The following is an 18,157-nucleotide window of genomic DNA, read 5'->3' as shown; positions in this document are numbered from 1 at the left end:
TCCAAAGCGGGCTCCACACTGATAGCAGAGAGCCCGAAGCAGAGCTCGAAGCCACAAACTAGTGAGATCATGACCTGAGCTAAAGTCAGAGGCTTAACCGATTCAGCCTCCCAGGCGCCCCAGAAAAGCTTTAAATCATGTCTGGTATGGTGATATAGCATATTTTTACCATTATTAAAGCTTTAGCATGTAGAGATGAAAGTCTGGCAATACTTACATATTTCACCTTCTGTGAGTGAAGAATAATCGCAACGTTATTTTATTACTATTACAAGCCTTTTAAAATTATCAAAGTACTCATGTCTTCCAAAAAATGTGTACGTATGCAAAGTGTATATAATACATATGCTTTAATTTCGCAGGCTAATAGATCTGTTTTGTCTGTAGTTCTTAAGAACTCTAAACTGCTTTCAGGGATTAGGGATAAATTCAGTGAGAGTCTTAACACGGTTGGTGAGTAAGCATTATTGTGATAAAGTTGTGTGAGGCCCAGTGTAGACATATTAGAAATACTCTTAAAATAGCCGTCCTCTCAGGCCTCACTTTGGAGTGGAAGAAATAGTGTCGAAGAACTTGACAGTGCATTGCAGAGAGTTGGGACCGCTAAGGACTTAGGCCGATCTTCGAGAGAAGTTAGGTGGTAAACAGAGAGCTACTGTACTTAAAATAAATTTGGTCTGAGAGAGTTAACCTGATGGAACAGTATGGGGTCCAGATCATTTTTATAATCAAATGTTTTAAATTTTATGCACATCCAGCAAACAGGTCTTCCTGTGATATGCTGGTTGGCCACTCAATGAAAGTATCGGATGTATTGTTTCTATTTTGTTCTGTTTGCTATTCTGTTAAGAAAATTATCTAGTTAGGAGTAGGGTGGGGGGAGGAGCCAACATTTTATTTTTATTTTTTTTTATTAGGGTTGTGGGTTTCTGTTTGATTTAAAGAATTTTTGTTTCTTAACTGTATTTTACTGGCTTCTTTGTAAAATTTGTTTAGAGGGAAGCCACATACTTAGAGTTGTGGCTTTTATTTTTAGTCATTGTCATCGTTGTTATAATGAAAGAAAGATACTACCATGTTGCTTTATACTGGCAAAATGTATAACACATGTTTATTGAAAATAAGTTTACTGAGGGAGGCTTAAATGAAATTTGTCTGTTAATTATTTATATTATTTGGCCTTATCTTGGTAATTCTAGCCTGTGAAGTAGGGCTAGAAAATTGGTCGATTATGAAATAAACATACAAAAGTCCATAGCTTTGCTGTGTAACAGAGGATATAATTTAAAAAAAGAAAAAGACTTTACTCACTACAGCATCAAAACTCCCAAAATAGTTTAAAACAATGCCAGAAATATGAAGAAAACGAAAAACGTTACAGTGGTGACATAGAATACTTGAAGATGTTAAACCAACTCGTTAATTTTTTAATTAATGTAATTCAAAGAAAAATTCCCGTGAATTTTTTCTGACGGGGGAGAGTGACTTGTTAAAATGATTTTGAAGAGCATCCAGGAGAATAAACAGGCAAGAATAGCGAGGAACACTTTGAAAACTAAGAGTTTGGGGGAGGATTGGTTTTGTACTATCAGGTATTTATAGATTTATACAAGAATTTTAAAGAGTAATCTGAGCCCTAGAATAGATAGAAATAGCAGTAGATCTGAAAAGAAAGCCTAACACCTGACCCAACTATGCATGAGTTTAATATATAGACAAAGGCTTTGTGTATAAATCAGGACTTTTTCAAGTGCAAGAGAAAGAAAATCAATCATCTTGGTTTAAGCAAAAAACAAACAAAGGCATTTATTTTGTCAAGTACCTGGAGTACCCTTGGGGTGATAACTGGCTTCGGTGACTCCAGAGGAGGCTCAAATGCCCTCTCTCTCCCGACTTTGCTTGTTTCTCAGGGTTGGCTCCTTTCTGTCCTATTGCTGATGGGCTTCCTTTCTGCAGCTTAGAGGAAAAGGAGGTGTGGTTGTTGACACTTCCAGGCTTCTATTTTTACAGCAGAGGTCAAGGAAGAAAATGACCTTTCTTGCTGTCAGTATGTAAAATCTTAAGGAAGGACGCCGTGTGTGCTGCTGGGGTCATGTGCCCGTCCCTGGGCCATGACCATGGGATGCTGCACTAACAGGGTCACCCATGCCAGTTCTATCCAGGACTCCAGCTGTCTCTGCTGTGCAGTTTCACCAGAACCACATGGAACAATCAGGAGAGGAATTGTTCCCAAGGTGGGTGCGGCACGGGGTGACAGAATTACTGGGGGAAGGTGGAGGCAGAGTATTGGCAGACTGGGGTGGCAAATGTATACTCAGTCATTAAGAACAGGATGGAGTATTCAGTAAAGGGTGCTGCACACTTGGTTAACTATTTGAAAAAAAAAAAAATTACATCCCTGCCTTTGACCATATTCAGTAAAATTCCAAATAAGTAAGTGATTATTAAACAGGGGAAAAAAACTAACTAGAAGAAATGATGTCAACTTTTTTTATAGACTTTGTTTTTTTGAGCAGTTTTAGGTTCACAGCAAAATTGAGTGGAAAGTACAGAGATTTCTTCCCATTCCCCACCAGCATGGAGTACATTTATTACAATCAATGAATTTGCATTGGTACATCAGTATCACCCGAAGTCCATAGTCTACATTAGTTTTCACCCTTGGTGGTGTATGACCTGTATTCACCATTATAATATACAGTGTGGTTTCAGTGCCCTGAAAATCTTGTGCTCTGTCTGTTCATCCCTTCCTCTCCCCCAGCCTCTGGTGACCCCTGAACCTTTTACTGTCTCCATAGTTTTGCCTTTCCCAGAAAGAATGTCATGTAGTTAGAATCATAAAGTATGTAGCCTTTTCAGATTGGCTTCTTTCACTTAGTAAGATGCATTGAAGTTTCTTCCATGACTTTTCATGGCTTTGATAGCTCAGTTCTTTTCAGCACTGAGTAATATTCATTGTCTGGATGTACCGTAGTTTTTCTATCTGGTCGTTTACTGAAGGACATCTTGATTGCTTCCAAGTTCTGACAATTGTGAACAAAGCTGCTCTAAACATCTGTTTATAGGTTTTGTGTGGACAAGTTTTCAGCTCATTTGGGTAAATACTGAGGCGCATGGTTGCTGGATCTTATGGTAAGAGTGTGTTTAGAAACTGCCGGACTGCCTTCCGGAGTGACTGTACCATTTTGTATTCCCACCAGCAATGTACGAGAGTTCCAGTTGCTCCACCCACCCACCCACCAGTATTTGATGTTGTCAGGGTTCTGGATTTTGGCCATTCTGATAGGCATATGGAACCGTCTTCTTGTTGTTTTAATTTGCATTTCCCTGATGACGTATGTCGAGTGTCTTTTCATACTCTCATTTGGCATCTGTGGTGGGTTTTTTGTTGTTTTGTTTTGTTTTTTTTGTTTGTTTGTTTTGGTGAGATTTCTATTCGTCTTTTGCCCATTTTTTAATTGGGTTGTTTGTTTTCTTATTGTTGAGTTTTAAGAGTTATTTGTACTGTGTGTTTTGGATACCAGCCCTTTATCACATTGTGTATTTTGCAAATATTTTCTCCCAGTCTGTGGCTGGTCTTCTCATTCTCCTTATAGTCAGATATTTTTCTAATCTCAAAGTAAAAAAAGTCTTTTGAGACATAGAAAAAGGAGGGCTGAAAAGCAGAGACTACAGGCCGATAGCCTAGTAACTGGAGCAGACTGCACACACGTACTCTATTTTGCCTACACTGTTTTGTCTTGTGTAATTTATCTTTTGAAAATTGTGCAGGAATTTTATTTTTTTTAATTAAAAATGTTTTTTCATGTGTTTATTTTTGAGACAGAGAGCACGAGCTGGGGAGGGGCAGAGAGGAAGGGAGACAGGATCTGAAGTGGGCTCTGCGTTGAGAGCAGAAAGCCCGACGCAGGGCTCGAACTCACAAACCGTGAGATCATGACCTGCACCGAAGTCAGATAGTTATCCAGCTGAGCCACTCAGGGGCCCCCGTGCTAGGATTGTAAAATAAAACTTTTACCTACAAGTCAGGATTTCTGGCTTATCTTGAAAAAATGGGAAGTGTTGGCAACAATGGATTCAGATTCCTATGTGGCAGCAACTGGCCGCGTTAAGTGGAGCCACTTCCTGTAGACGGGGCGTGGGGCTCTCAGACACCACCTCCTCTACACTCTCTTGTGCCTCCCAGCAGTGAGGTTACGTGTGAGTTGACCTTTCTTATTTTAGTTAGGTTCATTTACCTTAGCTGTCTCTTCCTCTTAGATAAAGGTTCATAAGTATAAGTTATGAAGCAACTTCACTGAAGCAACTTCACAACATGGAGAAACTAACAGGGAGTGTATTTGCTGTCTGTGGCAAAAGGTGAATAGCCATAATATGGAAAGAACGCTAATGCATCAGAAAGAAAATAAGACAAACACAACACAAAAAATAAAAATAAAATTAAAGAAAAAAAAAAGAGGTTAATTCCCAATAGGCCATAAACTTCCTGACGGCTGGGGGTATGTCTGCCTTATTCAATGTAGTATCTCAGTGCCTAGCTTAGTGCCTCCCACTTTGTAGTAGTCAACAAATATTTGTTAATGAGAATTAGTGATAGATGATATGTACTGAGGGTTTACTATGTACTTAAGTAAACCATAAACCCTGTGCTAAATCCCGCCCGTGCTCTTGTTGAATCCCTCTAGAAACCTGCCAAGATAAGTGCCAGGATCCTCACTGCCCAGATGGGACACGGGCCTGGAGACGTAAAGCCCCCACTCAGGTCGGATTCCAACTGATATTCTTTAAGCTACTGTGTTAATTCCATCAAATAGCTTATTGAAATGAGTTGAAAAAGAAAGAATACAATGTTCAGTAAACATGGAGAACATTTCTAACCATATTAGGAATCAAAGACTAAACCCAAAATACCTCCCGTTGCTGTGGAGTTTGGGGAAGGGTCTTCATGTATTTCTGTGGGAGGCTACATCAGCGTCCATTCTGGTAGAGGGTATTTTGGAAATTTTCTTCAAAAGTTTTAACTGTTTATAACTTTTAACCAAGGGGATTCCACTTCTAAGAATTTATTCTTTTTTTTTTTTTTTTAAAGGTTTATTTATTTTTGAGAGAGAGAGCACAAGCAGGGGAGGAGCAGAGAGAGAGGGAGACAGAGGATCCAAAGCGGGTTCTGTGCTAACAGCCACGAGCCTGACTCAGGGCTCGAACTCATGAACCATGAGATCATTACTTGAGCTCAAGTTGGATACTCAACCCACTGAGCCACCCAGGTGCCCCCTAAGAATTTATTCTTTTTTTTCCCCCCTAAGAATTTATTCTAAGAGAAAAATTAGGGTTGATTACAGATTTATGTGCAAAGGTAGCGTTATCATGTTAATTATAGTAGTGAAAAATTGGAAGCAGCCTGAATGCCCAGCGATAAAAGACTGGTAGAATAAATTATGGTATAGTCATATCCTGGAATAATACGTGGTAATTGAAGATTCTTCCTTACAGTATCAGGTGACCACTGTGTTTGTCCACTGACTCTAACGTGCTGTGTGGAGTAAAGAAAGCAATTTGCAGCAGGTGTTTGGCAATGTATATGTCTGGCGCATACTCACCCCCTGCTGTGTTTGCTTCTGTTAGAGGGGGTGGAGCTATAGGTGATTTTTATGTCCCCCCCCCCCCCACGTACTTTTCCAAACAGCTGTAAATTCCCATTCTTTGTTTCAGAGTTTATTATATTGGTAATTCTGAAAGAATATAGGACCTCATAAAGTTACCCTAGGTTGACGTACAGTAGGTTTTCTGTGAATGTGTAAAATTCTTTGTGAAATCCATTTGTTTTCATTTTTTTCACTTCAACTTTAAAAGTCTGTCAATACGGGCACCTGGGTGGCTCAGTCGGTTAAATATCCAACTCTTAATTTCAGCTCAGGCCTTATTCCAGCGTTTATGGGATTGAGCCCTGTGTCAGGCTCTGGGCTGAGCATGGAACCTGCTTAAGATTCTCTGTCTCTCTGTCTCTCCCTCTCTCTCTCTCCTCCCTTCTGCCCCTGTCCCTGGCTCACATGCTCACTCTCTCTCAAAAAAAAAAAAAAGTTCTGTGAACAATACCAATACTTATCTGAAAGATCTCAACAGTTCAGGAAAAAAAGCAGTAGATTATGGAAGCCTTTCTCCATGTTAGGCTAATTCCCAGGTCCATTAGCCAAGGTAATCATTGTCCATAGTTACAGTACTTTAAATGTGCATCAGGAGTTTACCCTGTTTGCTATAAATTCTTTATTAAGCAAATAGTCACCTCTAATATGTTTTAGATATCTGGATTTTCATGAGTAGTAGTCCTTGAAAGTGAGGTACCCCTGTGTTGGTTCTGTGCCTTTTTTATCAGAACCCCAGCACAGGGGAAGACATTCCCAGTGCTTATATATTTATAGAGCAGTGTTTGTTCTTAAACACCAGCCCCTCCATCAAAGATAAATACATAAATGAATAAATAAAAAGGAAAATTTTGGTATCAGAGTTGCATGTAAACACATCCACACTCTATCGTTCTCTTTAAGACTGTAACAAACTTCTGTAGAGTGAACTACTTTCATTGGCATTTGGACCTTGCCAATAAGGAAAGATTCAACCTCATTTATTTGTTTTTTCCACTCAGCAAATATTTGAAGACCTCCCCTTTGGGGAGTAAACTTAATAACTAAACTTTTATTTCAAGATATTTGATCTCGTTTAGGGAATGCTATCAACTATTCTTTGAGCTTCCCAGCGTTGTCCCGATTTTCTTAGATGTACTCAGAGTCACGGAGTTGTTCAGAATTTTTACTGGAAGGGGAAAGAATTTAATGGCTGAATTAGATAAAGCAAGTCCTTCCCTTTTTTCTCTCTTCTCCTTTACCTTATAATTGCTTGAAAGTAGTGCCTGGGGAGGGTGTCAAAAGTAAGAGTCTTGGGGAAACAAGTCAGATGGTTTTCATTATCTCTCTTCAGAGCAGTAAAGGGCGAAGGGACAGAGAGGAAATGAAATGAAAAAGCCATCCTTCTGAAACACTGGCCTAATAAAGCTGTGCTCCAGAAACCGAGAGCAACAGACGATGGCATCGAAAGGAATGCTCTCATTTCTAGAAAAGCAGGTATGAGCGCTTCCGAAAAGATGAAGAAAAATGAAAATTTTATACTCTAGGACACAGAGGCAGGATCTGTTCCCTGCACTTTCACTCCCATGTCCTAACCAAGAAGGGGTTGACAGGGCAAACGGGACACTCCTTAACTATGAGTAACAGTTTTAAATGCCTGCAAAGTTTGCAGAAGTAAGACCGTAGACCGTTTTCCCTTTTGAATAATTTTATGCCATCATCCATATTTTCTCCCTCCTTGTATTTATTTTTTTTCTTTTTGATTTTTTTTGACATTTATTTATTATGGAGAGACAGAGACAGAGCATGAGCATGGGAGGGGCAGAGAGAGGGGGGAGACACAGAATCTAAAGCAAGCTCCAGGCTCTGAGCTGTTGGCACAGAGCCTGAAGTGGGGCTCGAACTCACAAACCGCGAGATCATGACCTGAGCCGAAGTCGAACACTTAACCGACTGAGCCACCCAGGCACCCTTATTTATTTATTTTTTCAATGTTTATTTATTAATTTTTTGGGGGGGGAGAGAGTGCGGGGAGGGGCAGAGAGAGAGGGAGAGAGAAGATCCCCAGCAGGTTCCACGCTGTCCGTGCAGAGCCCGACACAGGTCTCAGACCCACTAACGGGGAGACTGTGACCTGAGCTGAAATCAAGAGTCAGACGCTTAACTGACTGAGCCACCCAGATGCCCCTCTCCCTCTTTTTACGTCTTTAGAGTACAGTGAGAATTATTTGGGGGTATGAATATATTTCTTGTCAATAAATAGAAGAGATAGAGGGCTTTTTCTTTAGCTTTGATACTGGTGATCTTCCTAACTTAGGCATGGCTTTTTTCAAGCAACGTTACTGTATCCTTATCAATATTGTAGAAGATCATACACATGGTGCAGACCTTAAAATTTAAGATAATAAGGTATTCCACTTTTGAAATACTTCTAAGCCTTGGCTTTAAAAAAACCTACATGTTCACCGTGGATATTTTCTTGTAGCCGTATCTCAGTGCATATGCAGACTTGTCTCCTTAGGCTGCATTTGACAAAGTAGAATAGCCATCTTTACCTCTGATGGACATCTCTAGCTCTTGGGCCAAATTGCCCTCCTTTCTTGTTCTGACATTTTGACCCACACTGTGTGGGTGTCCCTCTCCTTGGATCCTGGTACTGAGCTCATTTTAAGGCATATAATCGCCATTTTTTATCACCATGTGGACGTGGGTGTGGATAGATGTACACCAGTGATCTGAGGGTCCCTTCCTAAAGAGGTATTTCTGTGCTGCATCCTGGATCTGGGCACACAGCCGAATGAAGCCAGGAGAGCCGAGTCCAAATGAGGAGGCCTGGAGGCAGGTAATGGCTCTGGGGTTGACTGCTAGGCGGGAAGCAGGACTGGACCAGAGCGGTTCAGAAGCACTGAAGAGGATCCAAAGGAATGTCGTGTCTGGGAAGTTGATCGAGGAGGTAACACTTGAGTTCTCAAAGGCTGAGTGAGAAGGTCTTCCAGACACAGTCTTGCCCAGGCAGGATTAGGGTTCTTGAGAAGGCCTGGAAGTTCTGGTGGCCATACTGGGGAGAAGAGCCTAAAAAGGTAGGAAGTGTCCTGATAAGGAGTTTGGAGGTGAAGCAAGTCGGTTGAGGAAGTGGAAGATGGCCTAAAGAAGGGAGAGGCCAGGGGCAGGGAGGCCAGTTTGGAGGCTGCTGTAGAGTCTGAGCACTGAGAGACAGAGAGAGAGAAAGGACTGGAGCTGTAAGGCAGCACACAGTCTGATTTGGAAGTTTTTTGTTTGTGTGTGTTTGTAGGAGGGACAGCATATGGAGACCTGTTAGCTCCAGAGGATGAGGAAGAAGGATGAACCAGGAAAGACTGAAGTTTCCATTTGGGGAAACAGTAATTCAAGGAGGAAAACACAAGGAGAAGGAATAGGTTTTGGAGAAAGATAAGGAATTTAGTTTGGGATTCATTGATTTTGTGGTGACATCTAGGTAGGGGTGTCTAGCTGGCAGCTGGAAATGCAGGAGCACCAGTGTGTGTGTGTGTGTGTGTGTGTGTGTATGTGTGTGTGTGTGTGTGGCAATTTCTTTGTAAAAATCGGCTTCTAGAGCCTCCTTGAAGATGTTCAGACTGCACCAGGATCGCCCCGGGGCTTGCTGTTAGTTATGTCTCTTGGTGCCTACGTGCATTTCAGAAAAATCAGACTGTACAGCATATAAATCCCAGCACCTCAGAGTCCCCCCTCCCCAGAGGACTGCAGCAGCTTTTGTGTATTCTTCCAGAAACTTGTCTTGTATACACACACATCTAAGTCTGTAAATCCCTAGAAAGGGTGAGTCAGACACCAACAGAAACTCAATACACATACTGTGTCAGGCATGTAGTAGCTTCCCAAATGTTGTGTCATGTGTCTGTTGCTGTGTGTGTGAATTTGGGGTCCCTCTTTGTCCCCAGGGGTCAGTGCTGCTCACAGGCTGACCCCTGAGTTCCTTCTACAGTTGCTCAGGGTCTCCAGTGACTAGGTATATAACCTTTTGATGTGTGAGGCTAGATACTTGAGTCTTTTTCTCCTTTAAATGTTAGTTTTCTTCAGCGAATATTAATTGTTATAAAGATCTTGTTATAAAAATATACAGTGGTGGGCTGGGGCGCCTGGGTGGCTCAGTTGGTTAAGTGTCCAGCTGGTTGCCGCTCATGGATGATCTCATGGGTTTTTGAGGTTGAGCCCTGCATCAGGCTGTGTGCTGACAGCACGGAGCCTACTTCAGATTCTCTCTCTCTCCTTTTTTCTTTGTGCCTTTCTTTCTCAAAATAAATACATAAATAAAATAAACTTAAAAAAAGTAATAATAATATACAACCATGGGGCACCTGGCTGGCTTAGTTGGTAGAGCATGCAACTCTTGATCTCAGGGTCATGAGTTCAAGCCCAAAGCCCCACATTGGGCATAGAGCTTACTTAAAAAAATTTTTTTAAAATATATGTGTATGCATGCATGCGCACGCACGCATAATGGGAATTAATATGCATGTATTTTTTGCAAGGTAGACTATATAAATGTATACATTTAAAAAAAGGGAATCCCCACCCACCCCCAATTCACTCACTAGATTTAATCACAGTAAACAGTATGGTATATAAATCCTGTTTTATGGGTTGGGGGTGTGGGGAAATACACACACACACACGCACACACACTTGGGAAAATATTTAAAAATGACAAATGGCCTATAAGCTCTTTAAGTTGATAATAACCCCTTTAGAAAAGCAGACAAACAAATATACACTGGTGGTTTAGAAAGAAGCATATACTAGTACAGCATGATGTGAAAAAAACCTTTAGTCTCCCTAACTGTCCTGTCATGCCCTGTCCTTAAGGTGATCGGTAATTGCTGTTAACAATTCTCCTAGAAAATTTGGAATGAAGATAGAAACGTGTGTGTGTGTCTTTTGAATGAACATAAAATGAATCTTGTGAAACACATTATGCTTTTTCTTTTAAACTTAACAAATCTCAGATTTTCCTCTATTGGCTCATATAGCTCTACTTCATTCTTTTCTATGGCTTATTGGCTATAATTTAAGAGAAGGTCAGTGAGTACTGCTGTGATTATTTAGTTGGATTCCATTGATGGACATTGAGTTGTTTCTCAGTTTTTCCGTATTCCAGGTAATACTGTGGTGAATATCATCATTCCCTCGTGGAAATGCTTCTGAAGGACGAAAAGAAAGGGACTTTTTTTTTTTTTTTTTTGATGTTTGTTTATTTTTGAGAGAGCATGAGCAAGGGAGAGGCAGAGAGAGAGAGAGAGAGACAGAAGATCTGAAGTGGGCTCTGCGCTGACAGCAGAGAGCGCAGCATGGGGCTTGAACTCAAGAACCATGAGATCATGACCTGAGCTGAAGTCAGCCGCTTAACCAACTGAGCCACCCAGGCACCCAAGGAAGTGACTTTTTTTTTTTTTTTTTTAAATCAGCTTTATTAAAGTATAGTGGGTATACAAAACACCATGCTTGGTTAATGCAAATATTCAACCCGATGAGTTTGGACATATGCATACACCCATGAGACCATCCCCACAATCAAGGTAATAGACATATCCAGCACCTCAAAAGTTTCCTTGTGTCCCCCTCCCCCTTTTTCCAGTAAGAACATAATATGACATCTGCCCTCTTCAGACATGTTTAAGTGCATAGTACAGTATTGTTACCTATGGGTCTGTTGTACAGCAGGACTCCAGAGCTTATCCATCTTGCCTAATTGAAACTTTATACCCATTGAACATCTCCCCAGCCCCTGGCAACTACCATTCTATTCTCCGTTTCTGTGAGTTTGACTATTTTGGGTAACACATTATAAATGGACTGGCTTATTTCATTTAGCATAATGTCCTTGAGGTTCATCCATGTTGCAACTTTGAAGATTTCCTTTTTAAAGACTAAATAATGTCATAGGTATAGACCACATTTTCTTTATCTGTTGGTCCGTGGACATTTGGGTTGTTTCCGTATCTTGGCTATTGTGAGTAATGCTGCAACGAGCATGGGAGTGCAGGTGTCTCTTCAGAATCCTGATTTTAATGAAAGAAGGGGAATTTAAAAAATTATTCATAGAAATGTTATTTATCATCAATGAATACAACAACTGTTGGAGAGGTCGTGGTCATTTATACCTTCACACATAGCATGCAGGTGCCTTTTCCATATGTCTTTGTCAAAATTAGTTATTATTAACCTGAGCATTTTTGCAGGGGGGTGGGTATCTTGTTATGGACAGTAATTAAATAGAACTTTGCCAGTGCCTTCATGTGAGTCTGAAGTTAATAATTAATGAGGACTTCAATTCTGAAAACTGAAAAGCTGGACCTAGATGTGTGGAGGTGGCCCAGGCGTGTTGCAGGCCAGCAGGTGTCCCTCAGTTAACGGGTGTTAGCCCATGAACGGATGTGGGGTGAGCTGCAGTGGGGGCCAGCGGGGGCTCCTCTGCCTGCCTTGGACTGGGATGAATCTGGGAGGCTGCCTCTGGCTTTAAGGGTGCTGAACTCCTCAGCTGCTCACATCCATCCCTGGGCAGTCCAGGTGAAAACAAGTTCTTCCCTTTTCTATAGCAAGAAATTGAGCTTTCTGAGGGCCATTTTTTTTTTTTTTAACCTTTTTCCCCTTGCCATATGATAAGCATTATGGAATTTGTATAATTTGGAAAGGCTAGCATTTCTCCTCTGGTAGAGCTTATCTCAGAGCAAAAGTGATTTTTTTCACTTCTCTATTTTGACTTAAATTGTGCGTTGTAGTGTTTAAAATACAGAAACTTTTTTTGTTTATATCTCTTTCTTTGTCACATTAAACTTTTGTGTTACCATTAATTTTGAGGTCAATGTAAATTTTACCCCAGCAAATTAATTTTGATTCTCATTCTTTTTTGGAGCATGGCATCCTTTCCAGTTACATAGTGACACACACTTTATATTGCTTTTATATTACATACTTATCCTTTGTAAAGAGGAGGTGTGGTGTGCTTTCTTGCTCACTTTTCCAACTCACATCATCCTCCACTGATGTCCTAATAGAGGGCACTGTGCTTTGGTCATACATGAGTTTTGATCAAGAGATATATTTTCTAATTAAAATGAGAAACTGGATATGAGGCCTTCAGCTGTATTTACTAATTAATCATACTGAGTTTTGATCCCGATGTGGGAGGAACTGAAAATTCCCCTGTGTAAGTGGAGGATTTCAGAGGCATAAAGTTCTGTTAATTTGTGAAAGCAAGCTTACAAAGTTTCTCTAGTCTCCAGTCTTTATTAGGTCATTGTGCTGACCTTAATAAAGTGTGCCAGGTATGTAGTGGGCACTCCAAAAATGGGATTCTGTTCCTTCCGGATTCTTTAGGCACCTAGATATACATGGTGCCATGACAGTAAAAGTCCATAGAGATAGAGTCCCCCCAAGATTATGTAAAAGCTATACTGGAAGTTGATTTCCTAAATGTACTAAGATTTCACATTCAGGTCTTTAAGTATTTTACATGCAGCTAGTTACATATAGGCAAGAGAGGAAGTCATGTTTGTATTCAGTGTGGGAAGGAGATGGCCTTGGCTGACGTGAGATGGGTTCTTGTGTTCTTATTGTTCAAGTTTGTTTTAGCTTTAATGGCCCTCCTTTTTTCCATGTTCCTCTTTCCCTCATCCAATATTGCACATGCAAATCAGTAAAAGAAATCGGATAACCTGTGGAACCAGTTTTTCCTAAATAGGGAGATGGTTCCATGGAATATTAATGTTCAGAGTAGTCTTATTTTAAAGATTTTTAATTTTATTTATTTATTTATTTTATTTTTTTAAATTAAAAAAAATTTTTTTTTTTTTAACGTTTTATTTATTTTTGAGACAGGGAGAGACAGAGCATGAACAGGGGAGGGTCAGAGAGAGGGAGATACAGAATCCGAAACAGGCTCCAGGCTCTGAGCTGTCAGCACAGAGCCCAACGCGGGGCTCGAACTCATGGACCGCGAGATCATGACCTGAGCCGAGGCTGGCCGCTTAACCGACTGAGCCACCCAGGCACCCCTTTTGTTTATTTTTAGTGCTTATTTTTGAGAGCAAGAGAGAGTGCAAGTTGGGGAGGGGCAGAGTGAGATACAGAATCCAAAGCAGGCTCCGGGCTCTGAGCTGTCGGCACAGAGCCCAGAGTGGGGCTCAAACTCACAGACCATGAGATCATGACCTGAGCTGAAGTTGGATGCTTAACTGACTGAGCCACCCAGATGCCCCTAAAGATTTTCTTTTTTAAGTAGGTTTCACACTTAGCACAGAGCCCAATGCAGGGTTTGGACTCACCACCCTGAGATCAAGACCTGAGCTGAGATCAAGAGTCGGATGCTTAATCGACTTGAGCCACCCAGGTACCCCTAGGGTGGTCTTATTTTAAACGCTTGTACAACTTGGGGCGTCTGGGTGGCTCAGTCATTTGAGCATCCGACTTCGGCTCAGGTCATGATATCACGGTTCGTGGGTTCGAGTCCCATGTCGGGCTCTGTGCTGACAGCTCAGGGCCTGGAGCCTGCTTCAGATTCTATGTCTCCCTCTTTCTCTGCTGCTCCCCTGCTCGCACTCTGTCTCTCTCTCAAAAATAAATAAAGATTAAAAAAAATTTTTTAAGCTTACATAATATGCTAATTAGAAACTTAAAATCTAGTGATAAATGGGAATTTTAGAATCTTCTCTACTTTTTACAAGTTCAGAAGTGTCTTGGGGGAGTTGGCTGTCTCAGTCAGTGGAGCATGCAACTCTTGATCTCGGGGTTGTGGGTTTGAGCCCTACGTTGGGTGTAGAGATTGCTTATAAATCTTAAAAGAATGTCTTATTAGACCTTTGTTTGCCTCATGACCATTTAGCTTCTTTATTTACACTCACAGTGACAGGGACCTCACTACCCTGCAAGGCAACTCACTCCATTCCCTGCAGCTATTGTCACTGGCAAGCTCTCCTTCTGGTCATCTGAAGCCTGCCTGTGGTAGAACAGTGTAGCACTTATATATTACCCATCACAAAACTACTTTGAATGCATATTTCTTTTTGTTAGATGGAAATTACCAAGGGCAAGGATCATGTTTGACTAGCCTTCTTTCCTTCTAGTGTGTTGAACACAGGCACTCAGTAATGTTTAGAGAATAAATCCTTATTCAGTTTCTTGTGATTTGAAGATTAACTGGAAGTTGGGCTACGTATTTTTCGTCTATATTTAGAAACGGGAAGTGGGCCTCTGTGGAGTAGATACAGTCACATTTAGGAGGTCTTTTTCCTCATTGGTTAAAATGGAAGTATCCCCTAGTGCTTTTGAACCACAAATACGCTTTGATCATTTATAGCAAACGATCCAGTTAGATAAGAAGAAATCTGTTTTCCTTTTTCTCTGTGGTCCTCATCCTTCCAAAGACCCATGCAGAAGAGCAGTGCAAGCTCTGAACTTTCTACACTGATTATTTTAGCTGTTGTCTTCAAGAAGCTGAAAGGGAGGGAAAAATAAAAAAGCTGAAAGGGATTTAGAGAAAAAGGGATAATCCTTATAGAAAATCAGAAGGTGAAGATCCTAAGGTACCCAAAAGCGTACCTGGGAAGAGTCGACCCCACTGGGAGTGTCTGGATTCATGTGCAGGACTCTCTGGAGTTTTAAAACCCAGTTTTTCTGCAGTATTGCATAGTACGCATGCAGAACACTGCTACAAATCATTCCTTACTGAATGGCCCAGGTTTTGACATTAAGGCCTGAAAAGGATCCTGGTTCCCAGCCCCTAGTTTGTGCCTGTGGACACTGAGGCTGGGAAGCGCCAGTCACTTTTTGAAGGAACACAACTGCCCTCAGGCAAAGCCTGAGTCTAGAACTCAAGGTTTTTTGACTGTTAGCCTAAAAATAAAACATTAGAAGAGGCAGAAACTGTTGATTGCTTACTTGGCCATGTTTAAAATGTTATAGCCCAAGTGGGGGTTGGGAATTAGACATCTTTTTTTTTTTTTTTTTTTTCCCTTCCTCAAAACCATTTTTAGTTTCCTGGTGTTTCCAGCTTGCTGTGAATCCTGTAGCTGCTCTAGACCGGGATCCTTCAAGACTGTGTTACTACAAGGCCACCCTGCGTGGCCACCCCCCTCCCCAGGGTGCCCCTCTTGCTTCCAGGCACTTGGCAGCCATTGCTGTTAAGTGCTTTTCTCCTGGCCTGCTGGCCCACCACAGTTGTACTAGAGGAGACCTTCCCTGTGAGGCCTGCCCCTGGAGCCGGCCTCCCGGGTCGCCCCCATTCAACACAAGTTTAGCAGATCTCCCTCCATTTCATCGTCGCTTTCCCTCCCAGAGGTCACTGCTCAGAGCTGTACCTGCTGCCTTCATTTTCTTCTGTCCTCTGGTATTAATTGACTGCATTCAACTCCGTAGCCAGCCTCACTGGTTTTTCCTTTCATCTTGTTCGTTGATTCCCCAGCCTGTCAGGCTTCAGCACTCACAGGCACCCTTCCTCCCTCCTTTTTTCCTACTGTTGGTTGAGCTCTGCAGCCCAGCCATTGCGTGTGTGTGTGTGTGTGTGTGTGTGTGTGTGTGTGTGTGTGTGTGTGATGTCATGTCTCTGGAGCCCACTCCTTTCCAGCACCTCCCTTAGGCCTTCATCCAGCCCTTCTGCAGTTGCAGTAATTTATGGACTACTCTCTGCATCCAGTCTTGTCTCTTTGCCAGTCCATTGTTTGCACGGGTGCCAGATGAATCTTCTTAAAACGCTGCATTTTCAAAGTCAGTCGTTCCCTGGTTCTTCTCAGAAACATTGAAGTAGCTCCTTGTTCCCCTAGGAAAGTCCGAGCCTACTGTGGTCAGGTGCCTGCATTCCTTGGTGGCTTCTCTCCCTCCTCTGTTGTCCTCAGCCTGTCCAGTTTGCTCAGTGCCTCCTGGATGAGCCTTGTTCCTCTTGGTCTCAGGGAGTCTTTAGCTCCTCCATGGAGCCTTGTCTGCCAGCCATTCTTTTCAGGTCTTTGCTGATGCTCACTGACTCTCCTGTTCATCTGACTCTTGATTCACTAAGCAAACATTACAAAAGATAGGTTGTTTTGTTCCTGTGAGGAATGGATTATAGAGGGGTAAGATGGCCGGTCCCCATGGCCAGGAAGCTTGCCTGTGTCATCTGGATTCTGTGTGTGTCTGCTGGATTGGAAGTATAAAGGCAGAGGCCAGGCCTTACGTATTACATTTAAAAATTTTTTTAAATCACCAGCATGCATACACCCGGCAAGGTTCTGCACAGGCAGATAATAAATGCTATGAGAGCGGCTGGTAAGACTTATTGGAACTTCTTATTTTATGTAACTATTTTGGCAGTTTCTATTAACTTCTGTATATTCCCACTTTAGGCTAGCATCAGTTGTAGCATTAACATTTAGGTAGAAATCTATGAACATAAAGTCATCAGCGGAGTCATAAGACTTAATTAGATAAGGTTATTTAAGATAGTGATTTCTCATTAGACTGGCCCTGCCCACATTAGCTTTTCTGCTTTTTTTTCCCCCTTCAGTCTGCATGAAGAAATCAGTGATTTTTATGAATACATGTCTCCGAGACCGGAGGAAGAAAAGATGCGGATGGAGGTGGTGAACAGGATCGAGAGTGTGATTAAGGAGCTCTGGCCCAGCGCTGACGTGAGTATCTGTCTGGTTGCTGCGTGCTGAGGGCAACATCCCTGTCCGCAGCGGGGGAGGGCACGTGTTGGTGTCTCAGAGTCCCCACGTGCAGGCGTCTGTACACTTAGGGGCGATAGTCTTCTCTAGCCTTTAGAATTTGGGGCCTCCTGGCACCTGTTGGGATGAGCACTGGGTGTTGCATGGAAACCAATTTGACAATAAATTTCATATTAAAAAAAAAAAGAATTTTGGGCCTCCTAATTATTTGCAGTGAATCGGATGACTTAGTTAAAACTATTTCTTTGCAGTGCTGAAGAGCAAGACTAGAGGTAAACTATATTTAGGAAGCATTAGTACAAAGAGAAGACAGACAAGGCAGGCCTTTTTTTGTAGTAGCTGTGTTTTTGGATCTGGTAGATCAAAATCCCATTACTGTTTTGTTCCAGCCTACCGTTGCAAGTGTTCATAGCTGAATGAAAATGTCAAGTAGGAATCTCTTAGGTCATAAGAAGCTCATTTTCTTAGGCTAATGCAGGCATCAGTCTGTTTTCCTATCTTGACACTCCTTCTTTCTTCTTTCTGGCCCCTCCTTGTCTCCCCGTGCAGACCCACCTAGTGAATAGGACTTTTGCCCAGGATTTCCTCTTTGCTTATTTGTGGTTCTTGTTGAAACTAAATACTTTTTAGAGGTTTTTTTGAGGGTCTGTTCTACAATTTTATTCATTCAAAGAAATTAGAATCTGTTACTCTGTGTTAAATGGCTTTTCTTTAGACTTTGTCTTGGGATGATAAAGGGGAAGCCAGGGAAGTTTGTTTTGTCCAGGTGGCAAAACAGAAAAGCTTTAAATGAGACACTGTAGGTAAAGGGAAGAGGAGAGGACACTAATATTTTATTGAGCA

The 18,157-nt window shown here is 41.7% G+C and overlaps 1 protein-coding gene across 5 annotated transcripts in view; it reads left to right on the top strand.

Moving 5' to 3' along the window:
- TENT4B (terminal nucleotidyltransferase 4B) overlaps nucleotides 1-18,157 on the top strand; it is a 74,994-nt gene that overhangs the window by 37,201 nt on the left and 19,636 nt on the right. For 3 of the 5 annotated variants that reach the window (XM_053210509.1, XM_053210510.1, XM_053210508.1), the window contains exons 2-3: nucleotides 2,163-2,234; nucleotides 17,152-17,275. In XM_053210509.1, coding sequence (XP_053066484.1) covers nucleotides 2,163-2,234; nucleotides 17,152-17,275 — 196 coding nt within the window. The remainder of the gene's footprint in view (nucleotides 1-2,162; nucleotides 2,235-17,151; nucleotides 17,276-18,157) is intronic. The other 2 variants (XM_027044533.2, XM_027044531.2) reach the window with 1 other exon arrangement.

The sequence above is a fragment of the Acinonyx jubatus genome, chromosome E2, assembly GCF_027475565.1.
Source record: "Acinonyx jubatus isolate Ajub_Pintada_27869175 chromosome E2, VMU_Ajub_asm_v1.0, whole genome shotgun sequence".
Taxonomy (NCBI): domain Eukaryota; kingdom Metazoa; phylum Chordata; class Mammalia; order Carnivora; family Felidae; genus Acinonyx; species Acinonyx jubatus.
This window is presented reverse-complemented; position numbering and strand designations above follow the sequence as displayed.